This window comes from Balaenoptera ricei, chromosome 8, assembly GCF_028023285.1.
Source record: "Balaenoptera ricei isolate mBalRic1 chromosome 8, mBalRic1.hap2, whole genome shotgun sequence".
NCBI classification, from domain to species: domain Eukaryota; kingdom Metazoa; phylum Chordata; class Mammalia; order Artiodactyla; family Balaenopteridae; genus Balaenoptera; species Balaenoptera ricei.
Genome location: NC_082646.1, coordinates 87,594,808 through 87,622,274, shown reverse-complemented (window position 1 = coordinate 87,622,274; position 27,467 = coordinate 87,594,808). Strand labels below are relative to the sequence as shown.

The 27,467-nt window shown below is 36.8% G+C and overlaps 1 protein-coding gene across 1 annotated transcript in view; it reads left to right on the top strand.

Moving 5' to 3' along the window:
- Positions 1 to 1,779: 1,779 nt before the first annotated feature.
- The window catches only part of CCDC73 (coiled-coil domain containing 73), a 114,755-nt gene continuing 89,067 nt past the window's right edge, over positions 1,780 to 27,467 (top strand). The window contains exon 1 of the mRNA XM_059931339.1: positions 1,780 to 1,917. Coding sequence (XP_059787322.1) covers positions 1,780 to 1,917 — 138 coding nt within the window. The remainder of the gene's footprint in view (positions 1,918 to 27,467) is intronic.

Here is a 27,467-nt window from a genome sequence, read left to right as displayed (position 1 = left end):
ATACGGTGACTTTACAATATGAGCAGAGTTGTTTGGCTTTGGTATGTTTAGTCCCTGCTTATAAAAGACGGCAAGAGAGACTGTTCTGGACCACTGTGCTTAGAGACCCCTCATGCATAAGAAAGAAGCACTGTGTAAGCTCCATAATGAATGGGACCATTCCAGATGTGTGTGAGCCCTAGATCACGATGTCTAACATTGTAAAATACATAAACTAAAACACCGGCAGCTTTACCTTTAGCCTTCTCAAAGTCTTATCTGCTTCTGAATTCCCATGTCACTTCCCATGAGAGCATGTATGAATCTTTTTCTATTTTGGGTAATAACATTGGTTATAAATTTACTCCCTCTCCCCCTTCTTAATACTGTAGTTTAGTAGTTTTTAGCACTTTCTCCTTTGGCCATGTCTGAAAGAAAGTCTGGGGAATTCCCTGGTGGTCCAGTGGTTGGGACTCCTTGCTTTCACTGTCGAGGGCCCGGGTTCGATCCCTGATCAGGGAACTAAGATCCTGCAAGCTGCACGGTGTAGCTGGAAAAAAAAAAAGTCTGACTGAGTCATCCTGTGAAGAAGATAATGGGAACTTCAGTTTACTCCAGGTTACACAGTCAAGATTTTAATTTCCAGGCTGAAGTCTCTCTTCTATAAATTGTCTGTTATTATTTTTGCCAATGATACTTTTTGCTGCCAAGAACTATAGAATGATATAGAATAGTCTCATGAAAAACAGGTCAATTTCTTGAAAGATGTGTTTTTGATTTATTTTTTCCTTTTGGTTTTTAAACAATTTGGATGATTTAATGTATGAATCACTTCTTCCCTCAGGTAACTGTGAGAGATAAAAAACCAACTTCCCCTACAAAGTAACAGAGATTCGAGGCAGATGTTATAAAGTTTAGGAAATACCCAGCAGCTCTAGAGGTTGGTATCTATCCTGTGTCCAGTTCGTCTTATCGTTTGCTTTTTGGACTTTATTTGTTTGGGGTTTCCTACTTGGTGCCTGGTCTGCCCTTCAAAGCTAACACTGCTTATGGGCAATGACAAACGGCCGAGTTCTACCCAGGTAACAGACATACCTTGTAAAGAAGGCCCTACCTTACAAGATTAGAGCCAAAGCCTTTCAATTCTGTGGAATGTTATTTTTAAGCTGGCTTTCACACTTAACTCCCAATCTGTTAATGGTAGTATATAGTGGGTTAAAATGGGATTTTGTAAGTGATCCTGGCAGTTTCACTCTTAGTGTCCCAGCTTAGAGCTGGGTGCTGGAAACTTAGCATCTCCCTTAAGGGGCACTAGCTTGACAGGCTTCGCTACACAGAGTCTTGGCATTGGGTAACCCTGCCTCACCTCAACCCCTGGTCCTGGAGCAGTGGCTTGATGGCCCCTTAAAGGCCATTTCTGCCCTGCAGTGGTCATAAAGGGAAGACTGATAACTAAGCTCAGGCAAAATGTCAAGACCTTTGGCTTTATCCTAAAAATGGAAACTAAAGATATTGGTAATGATTCTCTGTGTAACATCTTGAGTCTGTTACACAACCAATTTAAGGAAATGTATTCCATTGTTATTTCATAGGAAATAAATTGCTGAGTTCCAGCTTCAAGGAAGAGCTAAATATTACATCATATGATATCTCTCTTGATTGAACGATTAAAGCATTGTATCAAAAAACAAGAAAATGTGACATTGTAAAGCCTTTGGAAATATAAGTTGTAAAACAGCAGATAAATTGAATTGCAAAAGAAAACAAAACCTTTTTATATTACAGGAAATAAACGTTAACATGGAGAATGATTTTAAGACTGAGTCAGCATCATCTGTCTTCACTCTTCAAAGTTCTTCAGAGACATTGTTGTCTATTCAGCTGTTAGATTTCAAAACAAGTTTACTGGAAGCATTAGAAGAATTACGTATGAGAAGGGTAAGTTTCTTTTTAAAATGCTTTTTTAAATCAGAGAACTTGATTTTGTCCAATTTTTTGTCTTAAGGGGGAAAAAAAGAGACAATGAAATAACCTCTTACTTAGAAAGAAGAAATACAGCCCAGATAATGGAGTAAAAGAGAAAAGGTCAGATTTAGTCAACATCAGGAGATGGAAAAGAAGAAGTTATAAACTAAAGTGAAAAATAAAACAGAGATTTGGTAAGTCAGCTAGTGCTGAGTGCCTTGGAATGCATAGATAGCATTACAGTTGGATACTATGGCTGATAAAAAAAAGAACTGCTCTTTCAGGAGGTTATAATTTTGTTACGGCTGTAAGATGGGTGCCAGTGAAATGATTAAATATGAAACAAGTAACATGATTAAGTGACAGAATAAGTGTATGTAGTAAGTATTCTGAGTTCAAATAATAAAATATCCTTATTTTTGGAAGTGATAACCTTGAGATTTTTAGAAAGGAGATATCTAGTATAAAATTGTAAAAGATGTTTGGTTTTAGCAGGAGATCTATATTGGACAAAAACCCTTAAAAGCATTTCATTTCTGAGATTCTATGGGTCTGAATTTGCAGAGTATGTTGTCAGCTCTCTATTAGATAGGTTGGAGTTGGTAAGATTCTGAAAAGAAGAAAATAAACTCTAAAACACTGTAATAATGATCTAGGGATGTGGTCACTAGGACTTATGTGTAGCTGAAGATAGAACAAAAGAGACAGAAAGGAGAATCAAAAGAATTTGCTGACTTCCTGAAAATAAGGTATAAGTGAGAGAAAAAGAGATCTGAAACAACATTTTTATTATAAGAACCCTGTTCTAGGATTTAAAAATATTGAGATTTGTTGTCATAATAAGAAAATTTAATTACCACAATGTTCATCGTGTATAAAGCTACTTACTATCAGTATCACAAAATTCTATTAAACAAAGAAGAAATCCCGCTAAAAAAAGGTATCTTAGATAAGCATTGAAAATAACTACTATTATAAAATTAGCTTAAGATGTTATCTTTTCTAAGTAAAGCAAGTTTAGGTAACTATGTAAAGCTTTATATTCTGTTTTATTATGTTTTAAACATTATATTTTTGTCTGTTTATATTTCTTGCTTGAAAAATAAGCTTCCCTTAAAAATCTTCTGGAAAATTTCAGGGTAACAATAGGAACAGTGTTTTTTAGTAATCAAATGCAGGAATGTATACTACGTTTTCTTAATATTTATTTATTTATTTTAGTTTTATTTTTGGCTGCATCGGGTCTTAGTTGCAGCATGAGGGATCTTTGTCGTGGCATGCGGGATCTTTCGTTGTGGTGCATGGGCTCTTTGTTGCGGCGCTTGGACTTCTCCCTAGTTGTGGTGCACGGGCTCCAGAGTGCATGCGCTCTGTAGTTGTGGCACGCAGGGCTCTCTAGTTGTGGCTCGCGTGCTTAGTAGTTGCAGTGGATGGGCTTAGTTGCACTGTGGCATGTGGGATCTTAGTTCCCCAACCACGGATCAAACCCACGTCCCCTGTACTGGAAGGTGGATTCTTAACCACCGGACCACCAGGGAAGTCCCGAATGTATACTACTTTTAATAACATTCCCCACTGAAAGGAGAACTTTATTCTTAAAAAGGGGGAAATTCCTCCTTTCATTGGAAAATGACAGTTATGATTTTCACATTTACCATAATGGCAACACTTTATCCATATTGCTGGATTTTATTTTTCATCCATATTTTAATAGGAAAATTTCAAAAATGCATAACAGTTGAAAAAATTTCACAGTGAACACCCATATACCCACTAAGATAGGCAGAATAATGGCCACCCCAATGATGTCCACATTCTAACTCTCAAAACCTGTAAATATGTTACCTAACATGGCAAAAGGGACAGATGTGATAAAGTTACATATTTTGAGATGGAGGGATTATGCTGAATTATTCAGATGGGCCTAATTTGTTCACAAGGGTTCTTATAAGAGGAAAGCAGAATAATCAGAATCAGAGCAAAAGATGTGATGACAGAAGTAGAGGATGTGGTCAAAGAGAGATTTGAAGATGTTATACTGCTGGCTTTGAAGATGGAGGGTAGAAGCCACAAGTCAAAGTGTGCAGGTGGAAGCTGGAAGAGGCAAGGAGTTCCCCCATAGAGACTTCATGAAGGTGTACAGCTCAGCCAACACCTTGATTTTAGCTCAGTACGAACATTTTAGATTTCTTTCTTTTTTAATTTATTTTTTTATTGAAGTATAGTTGATTTACAATGTGTGTTAGGTTCAGGTGTACAGCAAAGTGATTCAGTTATAGGTGTGTGTATGTATATATATATATGTGTATGTGTGTGAGTATATATATATGTGTGTATATATATATATATATATATATTCTTTTTCAGATTCTTTTCCCACATAGGTTATTACAAAATATTGAGTATAGTTCCCTGTGGTATACAGTAGGTCCTTGTTGGTTACCTATTTTATATACAGTAGTGTGTATATGTTACTCCCAAATTCCTAATTTATCCCTCCCCACTACCTTTCCCCTTTGGTAGCCATAAATTTGTTTTCTATGTCTGTGAGTCTGTTTCTGTTTTGTAAGTATGATTTTTTAAGATTCCACATATAAGTGATATCATCTGATATTTGTCTTTCTCTGACTTACTTCACTTAGTATGATAATCTCTAGGTCCATCCATGTTGCTGCAAATGGCATTATTTCATTCTTTTTATGGCTGAGTAATATTCCATTGTGTGTATATCTATATGTTGATATCTATATCACATCTTCTTTATCCATTCATCTGTTGATGGACATTTAAGTTGCTTCCATGTCTTGGCCATTGTAAATAGTGCAGCAATGAACATTGAGGTGCATTTATCTTTCTGAATTATGGCTTTCTCCGGATATATGCCCAGGAGTGGGATTGCAGAATCATAGGGTAGCTCTATTTTTAGTTTTTTAAGGAACCTCCGTACTGTTCTCCATAGTGGCTGTAATAATTTATAGTCCTACCAACAGTGTAGGAGGATTTCCTTTTCTCCACACCCTCTCCAGCATTTATTATTTGTAGAATTTTTGATGATGGCTATTCTGACTGGTGTGAGGTGATACCTCATTGTAGTTTTTGATTTGCATTTCTCTAATAATTAGGGATTTGAACATCTTTTCATGTGCCTTTTGGCCATCTGTATGTCTTCTCTGGAGAAATGTCTATTTAGATCTTCTACCCAGTTTTTGATCGGGTTTTTTTTTTTTTTATATTGAGCTGTATGAGCTGTTTATATTTTGGAGATTAATCCCTTATCAGTTGCATCATTTGCAAATATTTTCTTCCCTTCTGTAGCTTGTCTTTTGTTTTGTTTATGGATTTTTTTGTTGTGCAAAAGCTTTTAAGTTTAATTAGATCCCATTTGTTTACTTTTGTTTTTATTTCCTTTACTCTAGGAGACGGATCCAAAAAGATGTTGCTGCAATTTATGTCAAAGACTGTCCTGCCTATGTTTTCCTCTAGAAGTTTTCTAGTACCTGGTTTTACATTTAGGTATTTAATCGATTTTGAGTTTATTTTTGTATATGGTGTTAGGGAGTGTTCTAATTTCATTCTTTTACATGTAGCTGTCCAGTTTTCCCAGCACCACTTATTGAAGTGACTGTCTTTTTTCCATTGTATATTCTTCCTCCTTTTTTGTAGGTAAATTTACCATAGGTGCATGGGTTTACTTCTGGTCTTTCTATCCTGTTCCATTGATCTATATTTCTGGTTTTGTGCCAGTACCATACTGTTTTGATGACTATAGCTTTATAGTATAGTCTGAAGTCAGGGAGCCTATTTCCTCCAGCTCTGCTTTTCTTTCTCAAGATTGCTTTGGCTATTTGGGGTCTTTTGTGTTTCCATACAAATTTAAAATTTTTTTGTTCTAGTTCTGTGAAAAATGTCGTTGGTAATTTGATAGGGATTGCATTGAATCTGTAAATTGCCTTGTGTAGTAAAGTCATTTTGACAATATCGATTCTTCCAATCAAAGAACATGGTATATCTTCCCATTTGTGTCATCTTTGATTTCTTTCATCAGTGTCTTATAGTTTTCAGAGTACAGGTTTTTTGTCTCCTTGGGTTGGTTTTTTCCTAGGTATTTTATACTTTAAAAAAAATTTATTTTATTTTATTTATTTGGCGGCATTGGGTCTTAGTTGCAGCATGTGGGATCCTCATTGCAGCATGCGGGATCTTTTGTTGCGGCGCACAGGCTCTTTGTTGCGGTGCATGGTCTTCTCTTTAGTTGTGGCACGTGGGCTTAGTAGTTGTAGCACATGGACTCTCTAGTTGTGGCGCGTGGGCTCTAGAGCACGCATGCTCAGTAGTTGCGGCATGCAGGCTTATTTGCCTGCAGCATGTGGGATCTTAGTTCACAAACCAGGGATCAAACCCATATCCCTTGCATTGGAAGGTGGATTCTTAACCACTGGACCACCAAGGAAGTCCCTGTATTTTATTCTTTTTGATGCTATGGTAAATGGGATTGTTTCCTCAATTTCCCTTTCTAACCTTTTGTTGTTAGTGTATAGAAATGCAGCAGATTTCTGTGTATTAATTTTGTACCCTGCAACTTTACCAAATTCATTGATGAGCTCTAGTAGTTTTCTGGTAGTGTCTTTAGGATTTTCTACGTATAGTATCATGTCATCTGCGAACAGTGGCAGTTTTACTTCTTTTTTCCAATTTGGATCCCTTTTATTTCTTTTTCTTCTTTGATTGCTGTGGCTAGTACTTCCAAAACTATGTTGAATAAAAGTGGTGAGAGTGAACATCCTTGTCTTGTTACTGATCTTAGAGGAAATGCTTTCAACTTTTCACCATTGAGTATGATGTTAGCTGTGGGTTTGTCATATATAGCCTTTATTATGTTTAGGTAGGTTCCCTCTATGCCCACTTTCTGGAGAGTTTTTAATCTTAAATGGATGTTGAATTTTGTCAAAAGCTTTTTCTGCATCTATTGAGATAATCATAAGGTTTTTGTTCTTCAATTTGTTAATGTGGTGTATCACACTGATTGATTTGTGGATATTGAAAAATCCTTGCATCCCTGGGATAAATCCCGCTTGATCATGGTGTATGATCCTTTTAATGTACTGTTGGCTTCGATTTGCTAGTATTTTGTTGAGGAGTTTTGCATCTATGTTCATCAGTGATATTGGCCTGTAATTTTCTTTTTTGTGTGGTATCTTTGTCTGATTTTGATATCAGGGTGATGGTGGCCTCATAGAATGAGTTTGGAAATGTTCCTTCCTCTGCAATTTTTTGGAATAGTTTCAGAAGGATAGGTGTTAACTCTTGTATAAATGTTTGGTAGAATTTGCCTGTGAGGCCATCTGGTTCTGGACTTTTGTTTGTTGGGAGTTTTTATATTACTGATTCAATTTCATTACTGGTAATTGGTCTGTTCATATTTTCTATTTCTTCCTGGTTCAGTCTTGGGAGATTGTACCTTTCCAAGAATTTGTCCATTTCTTCTAGGTTGTCCATTTTATTGGCATAGAGTTGCTTGTAGTAGTCTCTTATAACGCTTTGTATTTCTGCAGTGTCCATTGTAGCTTAACCTTTTTCATTTCTAATTTTATTGATTTGAGTCCTCTCCCTCTTTTTCTTGATGAGTCTGGCTAATGGTTTATCAATTTTGTTTATCTTCTCAAAGAACCAGCTTTTAGTTTTATTGATCTTTGCTATTGTTTTCTTTGTTTCTATTTCATTTATTTCTGCTGTGATCTTTATGATTTCTTTCCTTCTGCTAACTTTGGGTTTTGTTTGTTCTTCTTTCTCTAATTCCTTTAGGTGTAAGGTTAGATTGTTTATTTGAGACTTTTCTTATTTCTTTATAGCTATAAACTTCCCTCTTAGAACTGCTTTTGCTGCATCCTATAGGTTTTGGATCGTCGTGTTTTCATTGTCATTTGTCTCTAGGTATTTTTTGATTTCCTCTTTGATTTCTTCAGTTATCTCTTGGTTATTTAGTAACGTATTGTTTAGCCTCAATGTGTTTGTGTTTTTTATGTTTTTCTCCCTGTAATTGATTTCTAATCTCATAGCGTTGTCAGAAGATGATTGATATGATTTCAATTTTCTTAAATTTACTGAGGCTTGATTTGTGACCCAAGATGTGATCTATCCTGGAGAATGTTCCATGCGCACTTGAGAAGAAAGTGTAATCTGCTGTTTTTGGATGGAATGTCCTATAAATATCAATTAAATCTATCTGGTCTATTGTGTCACTTAAAGCTTGTGTTTCCTTATTAATTTTCTGTTTGGATGATCTGTCCATTGGTGTAAGCGAGGTGTTAAAATCCCCCACTATTACTGTGTTACTGTCGATTTCCTCTTTTAGAGCTGTTAGCAGTTGCCTTATGTATCGAGGTGCTCCTGTGTTGGGTGCATATATATTTATAATTGTTATATCTTCTTCTTGGATTGATCCCTTGATCATTATGTAGTGTCTTTCCTTGTCTCTTGTAACATTTTTTATTTTAAAGTCTATTTTATCTGATATGAGTATTGCTACTCCAGCTTTCTTTTGATTTCCATTTGCATGGAATATCTTTTTCCATCCCCTCACTTTCAGTCTGTATGTGTGCCTAGGTCTGAAGTGGGTCTCTTGTAGACAGCATATATATGGGTCTTGTTTTTGTATCCATTCAGCAAGCCTGTGTCTTTTGGTTGGAGCATTTAATCCATTCACGTTTAAGGTAATCATCGATATGTATGTTCCTATGACCATTTTCTTAATTGTTTTGGGTTTGTTTTTGTAGGTCCTTTTCTTCTCTTGTGTTTCCCACTTAGAGGAGTTCCTTTAGCATTTGTTGTAGAGCTGGTTTGGTGGTGCTGAATTCTCTTAGCTTTTGCTTGTCTGTAAAGCTTTTGATCTCTCCATCGAATCTGAATGAGATCCTTGCCGGGTAGAGTAACCTTGGTTGTAGGTTCTTCCCTTTCATCACTTTAAGTATATCATGCCTGTCCCTTGTGGCTTGTAGAGTTTCTGCTGAGAAATCAGCTGTTATCCTAATGGAGTTCCCTTGTATGTTATTTGTCGTTTTTCCCTTGCTGCTTTCAATAATTTTCTTTGTCTTTAATTTCTGCCAGTTTGATTACTGTGTGTCTCAGGGTGTTTCTCCTTGGGTTTATCCTGTATGGGACTCTCCGCGCTTCCTGGACTTGGGTGGCTATTTCCTTTCCCATGTTAGGGAAGTTTTCGACTATAATCTCTTCAAATATTTTCTCTGGCCCTTTCTCTCTCTCTTCTCCTTCTGGGACCCCTATAATGCGAATGTTGTTGCATTTAATGTTGTTCCAGAGGTCTCTTAGGCTGTCTTCATTTTTTTTCATTCTTTTTTCTTTATTCTGTTCTGCAGCAGTGAATTCCACCATTCTGTCTTCCAGGTCACTTATCCGTTCTTCTGCCTCAGTTATTCTGCTATTGATTCCTTCTAGTGTAGTTTTCATTTCAGTTATTGTATTATTCATCTCTGTTTGTTTGTTCTTTAATTCCTGTAGGTCTTTGTTTAACATTTCTTGCATCTTCTCAATCTTTGGCTTCATTCTTTTTCCGAGGTCCTGGATCATCCTCACTATCATTATTGTGAATTCTTTTTCTGGAAGGTTGCCTATCTCCACCTCATTTAGTTGTTTTTCTGGGGTTTTATCTTGTTCCTTCATCTGGTACATAGCCCTCTGGCTTTCATCTTGTCTACCTTCCTGTGAATGTGGTTTTTGTTCCACAGGCTGCAGGATTGTAGTTCTTCTTGCTTCTGCTGTCTGCCCTCTGGTGGATGAGGCTGTCTAAGAGGCTTGTGCAAGTTTCCTGATGGGAGGGACTGGTGGTGGGTAGAGCTGACTGTTTCTCTGGTGGGCAGAGCTCAGTAAAACTTTAATCTACTTGACTGCTGATGGCTGGGGCTGGGTTCCCTCCCTGTTGGTTGTTTGGCCTGAGGCAACCCAACACTGGAGCCTACCTGGGTTCTTTGGTGGGGCTAATGGCAGACTCTGGGAGGGCTCACGCCAAGGAGTACTTCACAGAACTTCTGCTGCCAGTGTCCTTGTCCCCACAGTGAGCCACAGCTGCCCCCCGCCTCTGCAGGAGACCCTCCAACACTAGCAGGTAGGTCTGGTTCAGTTTCCCCTGGGGTCACTGCTCCTTCCCCTGGGTCCCGATGGGCACACTACTTTGTGTGTGCCCTCCAAGAGTGGAGTCTCTGTTTCCCCCAGTCCTGTTGAAGTCCTGCAATCAAATCCCACTAGCCTTCAAAGTCTGATTCTCTAGGAATTCCTCCTCCTGTTGCCGGACCCTCAGGTTGGGAAGCCTGACGTGGGGCTCAGAACCTTCACTCCAGTGGGTGGACTTCTGTGGTATAAGTGTTCTCCAGTCTGTGAGTCACCCACCCAGCAGTTACAGGATTTGATTTTACTGTGATTGCGCCCCTCCTACCGTCTCACTGTGGCTTCTTCTTTGTCTTTGGATGTGGAGTATCTTTTTTGGGTTGTTCCAGTGTCTTACTGTCGATGATTGTCCAGCAGCTAGTTGTGATTCTGGTGTTCTCACAAGAGGGAGTGAGAGCACATCCTTCTACTCTGCCATCTTGGTTCAGGCCCCTTATGATCCTTTGTATTTCTGTGGTGTTGGATATAACTTCTCCTTTTTCATTTGTGTTTTTATTGATTTGGGCCCTCTCCCTTTCTTTCTTGATAAGTCTGGTTAAAGCTTTATTGGTTTTGTTTATCTTCTCAAAAAACCAGCTTTTAGTTTTATTGATCTTTGCTACTGTTTTCTTCGTTTCTCTTTCATTTATTTCTGCTCTGATCTTTATGATTTCTTGCCTTCTACTAACTTTGGGTTTTGTTTGTTCTTCTTTCTGTAGTTCCTTAGGCATGAAGTTAGTTTGTTTATTTGAGATTTTTCTTGTTTCCTGAGGCAAGCTTTTATTGCTATAAACTTTCCTCTTATAACTGCTTTTGCTGATTCCACAGCTTTTAGATCATTGTGTTTTCATTTTCATTTGTCTGTAGGTATTTTTTGATTTCCTCTTTGATTTCTTCAGTGATTCATTGGTTGTTTAGTAGCATATTGTTTATCCTCCACATGTTTGTGTTTTTTGCAGTTTTTTTCTTGTAGTTGATTTCTAGTCTCATAGAGTTTTGTTTGGAAAAGATGCTTGATATGATTTCAGTTTTCTTAAATTTACTGAGGGTTGTTTTGTTGCCTAGCATGTGATCTATCCTGGAGAATGTTCCATGTGCACTTGAAAAGAATGTGTATTCTGCTGCTTTTGGATGGAATGCCCTGTAGATATCAATTAAGTCCATCTGGTCTAATGTGTCATTTAAGGCCAGTGTTTCCTTATTGATTTTCTGCCTGAATGATCTGTCCATTGATGTAAGTGGGGTGTTAAAGTCCCCTACTGTTATTGTGTTGCCATTGATTTCTTCTTTTATGTCTGTTAATATTTGTCATATCTACTGAGGTGCTTCTATTTTGGTGCATATATATTTACAGTTGTTATATCTTCTTCTTTGATCCCTTGGTCATTATGTAGTGTCCTTCTTCGTCTCTTGTAACAGTCTTTATTTTAAAGCCTATTTTGTCTGATATAAGTATTGCTACTCTGTCTTTCTTTTGATTTCCATTTGCATGAGACATCTTTTTCCGTTACCTCACTTTTAGTCTGTGTGTATGTTTAGATCTGAAGTGAGTCTGTTGTAGGAAGCATATATATGTGGGTCTTGTTTTTGTATCCATTCAGCCACTCCGTGTCTTTTGGTTGGAGCATTTAGTCCATTTGCATTTAAGGTAATCACCTATATGTATGTTCTTATTGCCATTTTGTTAATTGTTTTTATTTGGTTTTGTAAGCCTTTTTCCCCCTTTCTTCTTTTCTTCTCTTCTCTTGTGATTTGATGACTATCTTTAGTGTTATTTTTGGATTTCTTTTTCTTTTCAAATAAATTTATTTATTTATTTATTTTTGGCTGTGTTGGGTCTTTGTTTCTGTGCGAGGGCTTTCTCTAGTTGCGGCAAGCAGGGGCCACTCTTCATCGCGGTGCGTGGGCCTTTCACTGTCGCAGCCTCTCTTGTTGTGGGGCACAGGCTCCAGATGCGCAGGCTCAGTAGTTGTGGCTCACGGGCTTAGCTGCTATGCGGCATGTGGGATCTTCCCAGACCAGGGCTCGAACCCGTGTCCCCTGCATTGGCAGGCAGATTCTCAACCACTGCGCCACCAGGGAAGCCCCTCTTTTTCTTTTCTTGAGTGTATTTCTATTACAGATTTTTGGTTTGTGTTTACCATGAGGTTTTTGTATAGCAGTCTATATATATTCATGACTGTTTTATGTTGCTGATCTCTTAATTTCAAATGCATTTAAAAAACCCTGTGTTTGTACTCTCCTTCCCTCGTGATTACTGTTTTTGATATCCTATTTTTCATCTAATTGTTTTGTATATCCCTTAACTGCTTATTGTGGCTATAGATGATTTTACTAGTTTTGTCTTTTAACCTCCCTACTAGCTTTGTGTGTGGATGATTTCCTACCTTTACTGTATGTTTGACTTCACCAGTGAGCTTTTTCATTTCCTAATTTTCTTGTTTCCAGTTGTTTCTTGTTTCAGTTGTGACCTCTTCTTTTTTCTCCTAGAGATGTTCCTTTAACATTTGTTGTAAAGGAAAAAATATTTGCAAATGATATGACTGATAAGGGGTTAATATCCAAAATATATAAATAGCTCATACAGCTCAACATCAAAAAAAAATCTGATTAAAAATGGGAAGGAGAACTGAATAGACATTATTCCAAAGAGGGTATGCAGAGAGCCAACAGGCACATGAAAAGATTATCAACATCACTAATCATCAGAGAAATGCAAATCCAAACCACAATGAAATATCACTTCACTCCTGTCAGAATGGCTATCATCAAATAGAACACAAATAACAAATGCTGGTGAGGGTGTGGAGAAAAGGGAACCCTGATATGCTGTTGGTGGGAATGTAAATTGGTGCAGCCACTGGAAAACAGTATGGAGGTTTCTCAAAGAACTAAATATAGAACTACCATATGACCCAGCAATTCCACTCCTTGGTATATATTAAAAAAAAAAACCTAAACACTAATTCAAACAGATACATGTACCCCAGTGTTCATAGCAGCATTAATTAGTTGCTGAGGTATGGAGGCAACCTAAGTGTCCATCAACAGACGAATGGATAAAGAAGATGTGGTATGTATGTGTGTGTGTGTGTGTGTGTGTGTGTATATATACATACACACATATATATACATACATATATACACAATGGAATACTACTCATCCATAAAAAAGAATGAAATTTTGCTATTTGCAGCAACATGGATGGACTTAGAAGGCATTATGCTAAATGAAATAAGTTAGAGAAAGTCAAATACTGTATGATACTTATATGTGGAATCTAAAAAAATACAACAAACTAGTGAATAAAACAAAAAAGAATCTGACTCACAGATATAGAGAGCAAACTAGTGGTTACTAGTGGGGAGAGGGAAGGGAGGAGGGATAATACAGGGGTAGATGAAAAAAAGGTTTACTATGAGATTATATGAAATCATGTGTGTGAAACTTTTGAGAATTGTAGTGCTATAGAATTTAAAGAATCTTTCATTCAGTATTAAAAAAAAAAAAAAAAACCCAAACGGAAAATCTTAAAAGCATCCAGAAGTGGAAAAACATCCATTTATTTTCAAAGGAACAATAATGCTATTGATAGTGGGCTTCTCAATAATAATTATTCAGTCCAGAAGACAATGGGATGATACTTAAAGTGCTTAAAAGAATAACTATCAACCTAGAATTCTATTCTCCCAAAAAATAGCCTCAAAAATGATGTCATGAATATTCATTGAATTTTTCTAAGTGAAAGAAGTAATATCTAAGTCTACAAACTGTACAATGCATTTATATGACATTCTGGAAGAGGCAAGACTATAGGGAAGGAAAACAAATCACTAGTTGCCAGGTATTGACAGATGGAATAGGGATTGTCTATAAATGGAATGCATAAGAGAATTTTTTGGAGTGATGTACTCTTCTGTATGGTATAGTGGTGGTGGAAACATTACTCCATGCTTCTGTCAAAACCCATAAAACTGTACACCACAAACAGTGAACTATACTGTATGCAACCTTTATAAAAATTCAACCAGAATGTCAGGAGAATTCCAGGATGGAATGCAGACTGTGAAAATATATGTAACTGTTTCACCAATGTATGACATTACTTCAGTGAATGAAGTGGGTGGGAAAAGAAGCTGATTTAAGTCACTTTGGAGAGTATATGTTGACTCGATACTGTAAGGCTAAAGACAAAAAGCTTAAAAGTTTACATTAAACACTATCTCTAGTTGGTAAATTTGTTTCTCATGGGAGTAATACTGAAACTACTTTACATGTATTCTAGGGTTGAACAAATAAGCAAATTGTAGATTACAAGAGCTAGGAAGAATTTTTTTCTCTCTGTTGAAGGAAGAAGTTACAAATAAGCAAGGGGGGAAGACTAGAATGAGTTCTGTGGTGCTGGATTAAAGTTGAAGAGAACAGTATGAACTCATTTAACTATATACAGATAGAAAGATACAGAAATATAAACATGTGTACACATGGGTTAGAATACATACATACATTTTCTAGCTCTGCTGAAAGGGCCTAGTGGCAGCAACACTCCAGCAGCAGGAACAGAGTGCCCAGATCTTGGTTCTGAACGTCATTATCTAACAAAAGGAACCAGGACTCCTTGGAGAAGTGGCTTATTCTAGGGTTAGACATCTTGTAGTGCTGGAAGGTACTTAAAGAAGGTACTTAAAACAACAATGTCAAAAGAGTACAGAAGCCAACCTGGAAGAGCTCCCATGAACAGAGCTGGAAGAATTTGAGCAACAAAATAAATAATGATAGTATTGGATTGTAACCCAAAGAATAAAATAAATATATATTTTGCTACTAACATAAATAAATGATAAATAAATGGGGGAGATGGGAAAAATCTTTTTTTTTGAATTTTATTTTATTTATTTTTTATACAGCAGGTTCTTATTAGTCATCCATTTTATACACATCAGTGTATACATGTCAATCCCAATCTCCCAATTCATCACACCACCACCACCCCCCCCCCGCCACTTTCCCCCTTGGCGTCCATACATTTGTTCTCTACATCTGTGTCTCAATTTCTGCCCTGCAAACAGGTTCATCTGTACCATTTTTCTAGGTTCCACATATATGTGTTAATATATGATATTTGTTTTTCTCTTTCTGACTTACTTTACTCTATATGACAGTCTCTAGATCCATCCACGTCTCTACAAATGACCCAATTTTGTTCCTTTTTATGGCTGAGTAATATTCCATTGTATATATGTACCACATCTTCTTTAGCCATTCGTCTGTTGATGGGCATTTAGGTTGCTTCCATGACCTGGCTATTGTAAATAGTGCTGCAATGAACATTAGGGTGCATGTGTCTTTTTGAATTATGGTTTTCTCAGGGTATATGCCCAGTAGTGGGATTTCTGGGTCATATGGTAATTCTGTTTTTGGTTTTTTAAGGAAACTCCATACTGTTCTCCATAGTGGCTGTATCAATTTACATTCCCACCAACAGTGCAAGAGGGTTCCCTTTTCTCCTCACCCTCTCCAGCATTTGTTGTTTGTAGATTTTCTGATGATGCCCATTCTAACTGGTGTGAGGTGATACCTCATTGTAGTTCTGATTTGCATTTCTCTAATAATTAGTGATGTTGAGCAGCTTTTCATGTGCTTCTTGGCCATGTGTATGTCTTCTTTGGAGAAATGTCTATTTAGGTCTTCTGCCCATTTTTGGACTGGGTTCTTTGTTTTTTTAATATTGAGCTGCATGAGCTGTTTATATATTTTGGAGATTAATCCTTTGTCCGTTGATTCGTTTGCAAATATTTTCTCCCATTCTGAGGGTTGTCCTTTTGTCTTGTTTATGGTTTCCTTTGCCGTGCAAAAGCTTTTAAGATTCATTAGGTCCCATTTGTTTATTTTTGATTTTTTTTCCATTACCGTAGGAGGCGGATCAAAAACGATCTTGCTGTGATTTATGTCAAAGAGTGTTCTCCCTATGTTTTCCTCTAAGAGTTTTATAGTGTCTGGTCTTACATTTAGGTCTTTAATCCATTTTGAGTTTATTTTTGTGTATGGTGTTAGGGAGTGTTCTAATTTCATTCTTTTACATGTAGCTGTCCAGTTCTCCCAGCAGAGACTGTCTTTTCTCCATTGTATATCCTTGCCTCCTTTGTCATAGATTAGTTGACCATAGGTTCGTGGGTTTATCTCTGGGCTTTCTATCTTGTTCCATTGATCTATATTTCTGTTTTTGTGCCAGTACCATATTGTCTTGATTACTGTAGCTTTGTAGTATAGTCTGAAGTCAGGGAGTCTGATTCCTCCAGCTCTGCTTTTTTCCCTCAAGACTACTTTGGCTATTTGGGGTCTTTTTTGTCTCCATACAAATTTTAAGATTTTTTTCTTCTAATTCTGTAAAATGTGCCATTGGTAATTTGATAGGGATTGCATTGAATCTGTAGATTGCTTTGGATAGTATAGTCATTTTCACAATATTGATTCTTCCAATCCAAGAACATGGTGTATCTCTCCATCTGTTGGTATCATCTTTAATTTCTTTCATCAGTATCTTGTAGTTTTCTACATACAGGTCTTTTGTCTCCCTAGGTAGGTTTATTCCTAGGTATTTTCTTCTTTTTGCTGCAGTGGTAAATGGGAGTGTTTCCTTAATTTCTCTTTCAGATTTTTCATCATTAGTATATAGGAATGCAAGAGATTTCTGTGCATTAGTTTTGTATCCTGCAACTTTACCGAATTCATTGATTAGCTCTAGTAGTTTTCTGGTGGCAGTTTTAGGATTCTGTATGTATAGTATCATGTCATCTGCAAACAATGACAGTTTTACTTCTTCTTTTCCGATTTCTATTCCTTTTATTTCTTTTTCTTCTCTGGCTGCCCTGGCTAGGACTTCCAAAACTATGTTGAATAATACTGTTGAGAGTGGACATCCTTGTCTTGTTCCTGATCTTAGAGGAAATGCTTTCAGTTTTTCACCATTGAGAATGATGTTTGCTGTGGGTTTGTCATAATATGGCCTTTATTATGTTGAGGTAGGTTCCCTCTATGCCCACTTTCTGGAGAGTTTTTATCATAAATGGGTGTTGAATTTTGTCAAAAGCTTTTTCTGCAGCTATTGAGATCATCATATGGTTTTTATTCTTCAATTTGTTAATATGGTGTATCACATTGATTGATTTGCATATATTGAAGAATCCTTGCATCCCTGGGATAAATCCCACTTGATCTTGGTGTATGATCCTTTTAATATGTTGTAGGATTCTGTTTGCTAGTATTTTGTTGAGAATTTTTGCATCTATATTCATCAGTGGTATTGGTCTGTAATTTTGTTTTTTTGTGGTATCTTTGTTTGGTTTTGGTATCAGGGTGATGGTGGCCTTGTAGAATGAGTTTGGGAGTGTTCCTTTCTCTGCAGTTTTTTGGAAGAGTTTGAGAAGAATGGGTGTTAGGTCTTCTCTAAATGTTTGATAGAATTCACCTGTGAAGCCATCTGGTCCTGGACTTTTTGTTTGTTGGAAGATTTTTAATCACAGTTTCAATTTCATTACTTGTGATTGGTCTGTTTGTATTTTCTATTTCTTCCTGGTTCAGTCTTGGAAGGTTATACCTTTCTAAGAATTTGTCCATTTCTTCCAGGTTGTCCATTTTATTGGCATAGAGTTGCTTGTAGTAGTCTCCTAGGATGCTTTGTATTTCTGCGGTGTCTGTTGTAACTTCTCCTTTTTCATTTCTAACTTTATTGATTTGAGTCCTCTCCCTCTTTTTCATGATAAGTCTGGTTAATGGTTTATCAATTTTGTTTATCTTCTCAAAGAACCAGCTTTTAGTTTTATTGATCTTTGCTCTTGTTTTCTTTGTTTCTATTTCATTTATTTCTGCTGTGATCTTTGTGATTTCTTTCCTTCTGCTAACTTTGGGTTTTGTTTGTTCTTCTTTCTCTAGTTCCTTTAGGTGTAAGGTTAGATTGTTTATTTGAGATTTTTCTTGTTTCTTGAGGTAGGCTTGTATAGCTATAAACTTCCCTCTTAGAACTGCTTTTGCCGCATCCCATAGGTTTTGGATTGTCGTGTTTTCATTGTCATTTGTCTCTAGGTATTTTTTGATTTCCTCTTTGATTTCTTCAGTTGTCTCTTGGTTATTTGGTAACATATTGTTTAGCCTACATGTGTTTGTGTTTTTTACGTCTTTTTCCCTGTAATTGATTTCTAATCTCATAGCGTTGTGGTCAGAAAAGATGCTTGATATGATTTTAATTTTCTTAAATTTACTGAGGCTTGATTTGTGACCCAAGATGTGATCTATCCTGGAGAATGTTCCATGTGCACTTGGGAAGAAAGTGTAATCTGCTGTTTTTGGATGGAATGTCCTATAAATATCAATTAAATCTATCTAGTCTATTGTGTCACTTAAAGCTTGTGTTCCCTTATTAATTTTCTGTTTGGATGATCTGTCCATTGGTGTAAGCGAGATGTTAAAGTCCCCCACTATTATTGTGTTACTGTCGATTTCCTCTTTTAGAGCTGTTAGCAGTTGCCTTATGTATCGAGGTGCTCCTATGTTGGGTGCATATATATTTATAATTGTTATATCTTCTTCTTGGATTGATCCCTTGATCATTATGTAGTGTCCTTCCTTGTCTCTTGTAACATTTTTTATTTTAAAGTCTATTTTATCTGATACGAGTATTGCTACTCCAGCTTTCTTTTGATTTCATTTGCATGGAATATCTTTTTCCATCCCCTCACTTTCAGTCTGTATGTGTCCCTAGGTCTGAAGTGGGTCTCTTGTAGACAACATATATATGGGTCTTGTTTGCATATCCATTCAGCAAGCCTGTGTCTTTTGGTTGGAGCATTTAATCCATTCACGTTTAAGGTAATTATCGATATGTATGTTCCTATGACCAATTTCTTGATTGTTTTGGGTTTGTTTTTGTAGGTCCTTTTCTTCTCTTGTGTTTCCCACTTAGAGAAGTCCCTTTAGCATTTGTTGTAGAGCTGGTTTGGTGGTGCTGAATTCTCTTAGCTTTTGCTTGTCTGTAAAGCTTTTGATCTCTCCATTTAATCTGAATGAGATCCTTGCCAGGTAGAGTAATCTTGGTTGTAGGTTCTTCCCTGTCATCACTTTAAGTATATCATGCCAGTCCCTTGTGGCTTGTAGAGTTTCTGCTGAGAAATCAGCTGTTATCCTAATGAAGTTCCCGTATGTTATTTGTCGTTTTTCCCTTGCTGCTTTCAATAATTTTCATTGTCTTTAATTTCTGCCAATTTGATTACTATGTGTCTCAGGGTGTTTCTCCATGGGTTTATCCTGTATGGGACTCTCTGCGCTTCCTGGACTTGGGTGGCTATTTCCTTTCCCATGTTAGGGAAGTTTTTGGCTGTAATCTTCAAATATTTTCTCGGGTTCTTTCTCTCTTCTCCTTTTGGGACCCCTATAATGCAAATTTTGTTGCGTTTAATGTTGTCCCAGAGGTCTTTTAGGCTGTCTTCATTTCTTTTCATTCTTTTTTCTTTATTCTGTTCTGCAGCAGTGAATTCCACCATTCTGTCTTCCAGGTCACTTATCCGTTATTTTTTTTTTTTTAATAAGTTTATTTATTTTATTTTTGGTTGCATTGGGTCTTCGTTGCTGCACGCGGGCTTTCTCTAGTTGCGGTGAGCAGGGGCTACTCTTCGTTGCAGTGTGCAGGCTTCTCATTGTGGTGGCTTCTCTTGTTGTGGAGCACGGGCCCTAGGCACACGGGCTCAGTAGTTGTGTCGCACGGGCTCTGTTGCTCCATGGCATGTGGGGTCTTCCCAGACCAGGGCATGAACCTGTGTCCCCTGCATTGGCAGGCGGATTCTTAACCACTGCACCACCAGGGAAGGCCCCACTTATCCATTTTTCTGCCTCAGTTATTCTGCTATTGATTCCATCTAGTATAATTTTCATTTTAGTTATTGTATTGTTCATCTCTGTTTGTTTGTTCTTTAATTCGTCTAGGTCTTTGTTAAACATTTCTTGCATCTTCTCGATCTTTGCTTCCATTCTTTTTCCGAGGTCCTGGATCATCTTCCCTATCATCATTCTGAATTCTTTTTCTGGAAGGTTGCCTATCTCCACTTCACTTAGTTGTTTTTCTGGGGTTTTATCGTGTTCCTTCATCTGGTACATAGCCCTCTGCCTTTCATCTTGTCTCCCTTTCTGTGAATGTGGTTTTTGTTCCACAGGCTGCAGGATTGTACTTCTTTTTGCTTCTGCTGTCTGCCCTCTGGTGGATGAAGCTATCTAAGAGGCTTGTGCAAGTTTCCTGATGGGAGCGACTGGTGGTGGGTAGAGCTGGCTGTTTTTCGGGAAAAATCTTTAATTGCATTTAATAAATGTAGGAGGAAGCAGAGAAATAGAAACCACCCTTAGAACATCACAGTAATAATTCCTGCAGGGAAGATCCACTGATGAATGCTAAAATTAGTGGATGAAACTTTAAGGAGAAACAGAATAGTTGCATAGTCACACAATATCTTTCCCAAATTATTTAGTAAGTTACTGTGGTGGTTTTATACATTTTACATATTGTTTGATACTCCTCCCTCTAGGAAGTAGAGCTTAATTTCCCTTGCCTTGATTCTGGACTAAGCTCTAACAGATAGAAAATATAAGGGAAAGATAGTTAAGTTTACTGTGGAGAAACCTGCCAGATACCACCTTAACTAAGTGATTAACGTTAAGATCCCCAGAAAGAATTTGTGTGGTATCAATAATTCATGTGAATATCAAGTACTCATGATATGATGTGATGAGAAGGGAACTTTACCTCTGTGGTATTCTTCCCCAAAACCTAGTGTAATCATGAGAAAATATCAGACAAACCCCATATGTGGAATATTCTGCAAGATAGCTCAACAATGCTTGTCAAAAATATCAAGGTCATGAAAAACAAGAAGGCTGAGAAACTCTCACAGATTGGAGGAGTCTAAGGAGACATGATTAAATGTAACATGGTATCCCATATTGTATTCTGGAACAGATATTGGTGGAAAAACTAGTGAAATATATAAACTTTGTAGTCTAATCAATAATATTGTTACAATGTTACTTTCTTAACTTTGATAAGTGTATCCTACTTATGTAAGATTTTAACATTAGGGAATCTGGGTAAAGGGTATACAAGAACTCTACTATCTTTACACAAGTCTTCTGTAAATCTAAAATTATTTCAAAATAAAAAGTTTGTAAAAAGAAATTAGGACTTTGAAACAGTGAAAATTCAAGAAATACTATAGTACAAATTAATGTGATTCTTTTTTTATTTTTGAGAGATATTAAACAAGCAAAACTATATTTGGTCATTCACTTAATGTTTCCTGAGCACTTACTGTGACAGGTTTTAGAGATTATAATACCATGTAATAATAAAGGACTGCAGAATATACTGTGAGAGTGTGGCTAAGGAAATGCCTAACTTAACTAAGGGGAGTGAGGGAAGCTTCATGGAAGAAGTAACTCATGCAGAGATATTATGAATGAGTAGGAATTTTGGATCAGTCTTTCTAAGGGTTTATCAATTATGTTAGTCTTTTCAAGGAATTAAATTTTGACTTTGATGATTCTCTTGCATATTTGTTTTATGTTTTATTACTATCTGCTCTTATCTTTATTATTTCCTTACTTTAATTTGTTGTTTTTCTGTCTTGAACTTTTGAAGATGGTATTTAGTTGATTAATTTTAACCTTTTTTTCTTTTCTAATATACAGTATTTAAGGCTCTAAACTTTTCTCTTAGCATGCCTTTAGCTGGATTCTACAAATTTATGTAGACTTTATCTTCATTAATCATTCAGTTCAGATTACTTTCTAATTTTCATTGTAATTTATTCTTTGACCCATGCGTTATTTAGATGTGTACTACTTCATTTATAAATATTTGGGAGTTTTATTTTACTTTTTATTAACTTTTAAAAATTGATTTTTAGCATAATTTTACTATGTCAGATTATAAGCTCTATATAATTTCAATCACTTAATATTTTTGGAGCTTCTCTTTCTAGCCAAGCATATAATCAAGTTTGGTAAATATTCCAACATAGATGAACTTGAAAATAATATGTATTTCTTGGGTACAGTATACTATGACTGTGAATTTGGTCAACTTTGTCAGTCTTGTTCAAATCTTCTGTATAATTATTGATTTTTTGTCTATATTTTCCTTCTTTTTCTTTTTCTGTCCATGTTTCAGTCTGGTTATTTTTTTTTTTCTTTCAGTTAATGAATTTTCTCTTCAGTTTACCTAATCTGATGATTAAGTCAATCTATTGAGTTCTTAATTTCACTTCTTAAATTTTCAGTCCTAATATTTTCATTTGGTTCTACTTTTATAACTTTCATTCCTCTGCTGAAATTGATTTTGTCATATAATTTCTTGAGCATATTAGTTTCATCTATTTCAAGTCTGTGTTTATAAACGCCAATATCTGGACCCCTTGTAGAACCATTTCTATTGTCTCTTTTTTTCTCTTCATTTTTGGCCTTTTGACCTTTTGGCGGGGCGCAGCTAAAACAAAACAAAACAAAAAAACCCACAATGATTTGCTAGGGAAATTGTGAAGGAAACTGGGTAATTAATGGTATAATATGTGGTAAATAACATTAAGCAGCATTTTAATGCCCCATAAAATTAGTTATGCTATGAGTGAAATCATACCCCTTTGTAATTATAATGATTTGTAAAATCTGTATCCTTATACTACATGGAAAACTGATAAAATGAGTGTTCTCCACATTGCTGAAAGATAATATTATAATATGCTTCTACTATATTAGGATTTTGATTTAACTTCATGCTTTTTATTAAAAATTATTATTTACATTTTATTTGAACTTTTCATTTTTATTCATTCTTCAAGCAGCTTTCAAAAGTTATTAATAAAAATTCTTATTAAATTGTCAATGAGAAAATATATATTAAATTTGGTAAGAAAATCCCATCTGTAACTTCAATAAAGTATACAAGATAGAACCTTGAAAGTGTTTATTTTTTATTAGCTGCCTTAGGACTACAAGGATTTAAGTGTTTTTATAAAAACAATAAAAGAGGAGTAATTTGATGGTTTATTTACTCTTTATAACCTTTAGAAAGTGTCATGCTTTTTTTGAAGTACTTGCTTCAGGCTGTAGCTTTACAAGATGGGCTGTGTATTGGTCAGGCCTCTTCAATTCTTGACCCTGAACAGATTTAGGGACATAGTACATACACCAGGCACTTGTCCAAGCAGCCAAAACTGTTACTGGGTACTTTTATTCTCCTTTTCAAACTCATAATCCACCTCCTACGAAATTGCCCAATTCAGTTCCTCATGCTGTCTAATACAATACTAATCTCTCTTTCTGAGAGTTTCTTGGTTTGATTATCTACAAAATATCCAAGATAAATATCTCTAATATGCATGGCATAGCCTAAAAGTTCACATTTAAAAAAATCTCTTTCCTAATTCGTATTTAAACTACTGTTTTCATGTTAGTCAACTTAATCTATTACAAAGACTTCTCAAATAGAAAAATATTAATATTAGAATATCCATAACAATTTAAAAGTTTTTTGCCTTTCCTTTCAACAAATATTTCTTATTTTGAAGTGTTTGACCAAATAATCAGAATGTACTTGTATATTTAAAATAGGTAGTGTGATTTTGAATGGTTTTCTAACTTTTATGGGATATGAAGATTAAATTCTGAAGTTTTTAAAGGAAAGGAGTATATTATAGCAATTCATACTGTCCTATACCATCCACAGTTTCTTAAAGGTGATATAATGGCATGTTTAAGAGACTCTGGAGACAGATCATCTAGGTTCAAATACTTGCTCTGCTGTTTACCTGCTATATGACTTTAGGCAAGTTATTTATCCTCTTGCTGATAACCCGATTTCCTCACTTATAAAATGGCAGTAACAAGAATACAAGTAATGCATAAAATTATACCTAAATTAAATTAATATATAAAAAGTGCTTAGAACAATATCTAAATCATAGTAAGATCTGAGAATCCCCTGTAGGCTCTAAAAGAGAAGTGTAGGGCTTCCCTGGTGGTGCAGTGGTTAAGAATCCGCCTGCCAATGCAGGGGACATGGGTTCGAGCCCTGGTCCCGGAAGACCCCATGTGCCGCAGAGCAACTAAGCCTGTGCGCCACAACTACGGAGCCTGTGCTCTAGAGTCCACGAGCCACAGCTACTGAAGCCCGCGCGCCACAACTGCTGAAGCCCGCACACCTAGAGCCAGTGCTCCGCAACAAGAGAAGCCACTGTGATGAGAAGCCCACGCACCACAACGAAGAGTAACCCCCACTCACCACAACTAGAGAAAGCCCACGTGCAGAATCAAAGACCCAATGCAGCCAAAAATAAAATAAATTAAAAAAAATAAAAAATAAAAGAGAAGTGTATAACCAGGCCCACATGAAGAAAGCTGTATCTTGTATATTTTCAATCCACCTGCTTTGGGAAAATATGCATGTTATATGTTCTACACACCTCCCCCCAAAAATGTGTATACACTTATTTCTTTTTTCAATGTTTTGACTATAGGTACATATTACTCTGAGAGCTTCTGTTCTCTCCTCACTTTATTTATCACATAGCATACCTTGTTCGTATACATTCTGTCCCTTATTCCATGCTGGAAGAACCTTGACTGTGTCTTAGGGTTCAACCCTCACCAATATGAGTTAGGTAAATCCTGACTGTCCTAACCACTCACGAAGGTTCAGTGCATTTCACCAGCCAGCAACTGGTTTAGGAGTGGGCATATGACCTAGTTATGGCCAATGAGATATTAGAAGATATGATTAGGAAGCTTCTGGGAAAAGTTTTGTTATCCTTTTAATAAGAGATTACACTTTTTCTACTGTAGGATAATGTCCTTTCCGTCCTTGATGCCTAAAATTAAAGTGGCCTAGGGGTGAAAAGCTTAAGGAAAATCACTTGGATAATGGCAAAATGGAAAGATGGGCAGAATTATAGTCCTTGATGATATTGTTGAGCCACTGAAATAAATTCTAGAAGGACTCTGCCTTTGGACTTGTCATGTGAGACAGTAAGTCCCATAAGCCATTGTGAGTCGGGGTTTGTTGTTGCTACTTGCTGCTGAAAGCATTTTCAATGAGACAGCTTTCATGAAAGCCTCTTCGAATACCATAGCATAAGTGTGTGTATGTGTGTGTGTAATAAAGCAAAGAACATGTGAGAGAGTCATAGGAAAATATTTCATAACAAAATGTATTTTATCTGTTAACATCCACTCTTTGATTTCTCCCAGTTTGTTATGAAAATTGTCAAACATACAGCAAAACTAACAGAATTTGACAGTGAACACTCATACACCATTAACATTTTACTGTACTTGTTTTATCACGTCTATCCATCTACTTATCCCTCCTTCAACTTTATTTTTGATGATTTCAGAGTAAATTGCAGGCATCAGTGCACTTCCTAAATACTTCAGAATGCATATCATTCAGAATTCTACGGTGAAATTATGTGGGCCTGTACATTTCTTTTTTTGGAGCTTTTAAATTTATGACTATAGGGCTTTTGAAGATTGTTATTTATCTTCTTGGTTGAGGTCTGATAGTTTGTGGTTTTAGAAGAATTGGTCTGTTTCTGTAAGTTGTCAAATTTATGAGCATAAACTTGTTTGTAGCATTCCCTTAACTTTTTAATGGCTTTAGGACTTTTGTACATGGTTCTTTTAGCACTTTGAGCATATTTAAAATTATTGATTTAAAGTCTTTGTCTAGGTCCATTGTATGCACTTGCTCAGGGACAGTTCCTATTAAATTGTTTTTTTTCCTGTGTATGGATCACACTTTTTTTTTTTATATAATTATTTTATTTATTTATTTTTGGCTGCGTTGGGTCTTCGTTGCTGCACGTGGGCTTTCTCTAGTTGCAGTGCACGGGCTTCTCACTGCGGTGGCTTCTCTTGTCGCGGAGCATGGGTTCTAGGCACGCGGGCTTCAGTAGTTGTGGCACGTGGGCTCTAGAGCGCAGGCTCAGTAGTTGTGGTGCACGGGTTTAGTTGCTCTGCGGCATGTGGGATCTTCCCCGACCAGGGCTTGAATCCATGTCCCCTGCATTGGCAGGCGGATTCTTAACCACTGCGCCAACAGGGAAGCACTGGATCACACTTTTCTGTTTACTTGCATGCCTTGTAAATATTTTTTGAGAAATGGACATGAACGTTTTGAATATGTGACAACTCTGGAAATAAGATTCCTCCCTCTTCTCAGGGTTGCTTCTTGTTTTTGTCATTATTTGTTTGTGTAGTGACTTTTCTGAAATAATTGTGTTAAGTCTTCAGTTTTTGTCATGTGCTCTTAGCTTAGTGATCAGCTAGTGCTTTGTTTGGCATAGATTTCCTTAAATACCTGGAACCAAAACAAACAAACAAAAAAACTCTCAGTCTTTGCAGAAGAGCTGTGTGTGTGTGTGTTGGGGTATGCCTTCAACGCTCAACCAGGCAGCTTTCAAGTCTACCTATTGAAGTTTCCGACAGAAGCTTCAGATTTCTCTAGTGATACCTTGTGTTTATTGTGTGGGCTAATTCAAGAGTATTACAATATTTTAAGTGAAATCAGAGGGTTTTTCTAAATAACTGCTTCTTGCTTGGCTTTGGGCTTCCCCCCTTGACTTTGGGTCTTCCTTTTGTGCTGCTTCCCAGAGAGAGTCTATCCTTGCAGCTCTCCCAGCTATGTCTCACTGTTTTTTTACTTGACACTTGTTAGTTGGGTGGTGGCGGCAGGTGGGGAATAGGAGCATTCTCTGATGTTTCTGTTAAGCCTCAGTTTTTGGTGAACCCAAGTCTCAAGGTGAGGCCTCCACAAGAATTCTGATCCCTCTTTCGTATTTAATGGTGGGCCTAGCATGTATTCCTTCCCCTCCCCAAGGATAGAGCTGTTCTATTTTTCTTGTCTTCTCCTCTCATCTGCAGTGGGTTTCCATAAGTGCTCTCATGGGCTAGTTTTTATTGCCCTTCCCCCTGTAGATTAAGGCTTTTGTTCCTTAGAGGAGATAAGAAAGACAGGTCTGTCTAGGTAGAGTTTTCAGTGGTATCTGCTGGTCCCCTTTCCCCGCTGCAGAGGATTTCCACTAGTGTCCTTAGATATAGTTTTTGTTGTCCTATCCCCTGCAGATTAAGGTTTTTGGTCTGTAGGAGATTTAGGGAAGAAGGCTTGTGACTGCTCTTCTCCTCCCCAGCCAGTACCACAGGGGAAAAGCTTTCTCAGATTCTTCCCATCCTTCCCTGTAACCACCTGGTGGGTTTCATGGAAGAAAAACCTGTTAGAAGGGATAAACCTCCTTATTCCTAAAAGATATAAACCTCCTTATTTCTGGGGCCC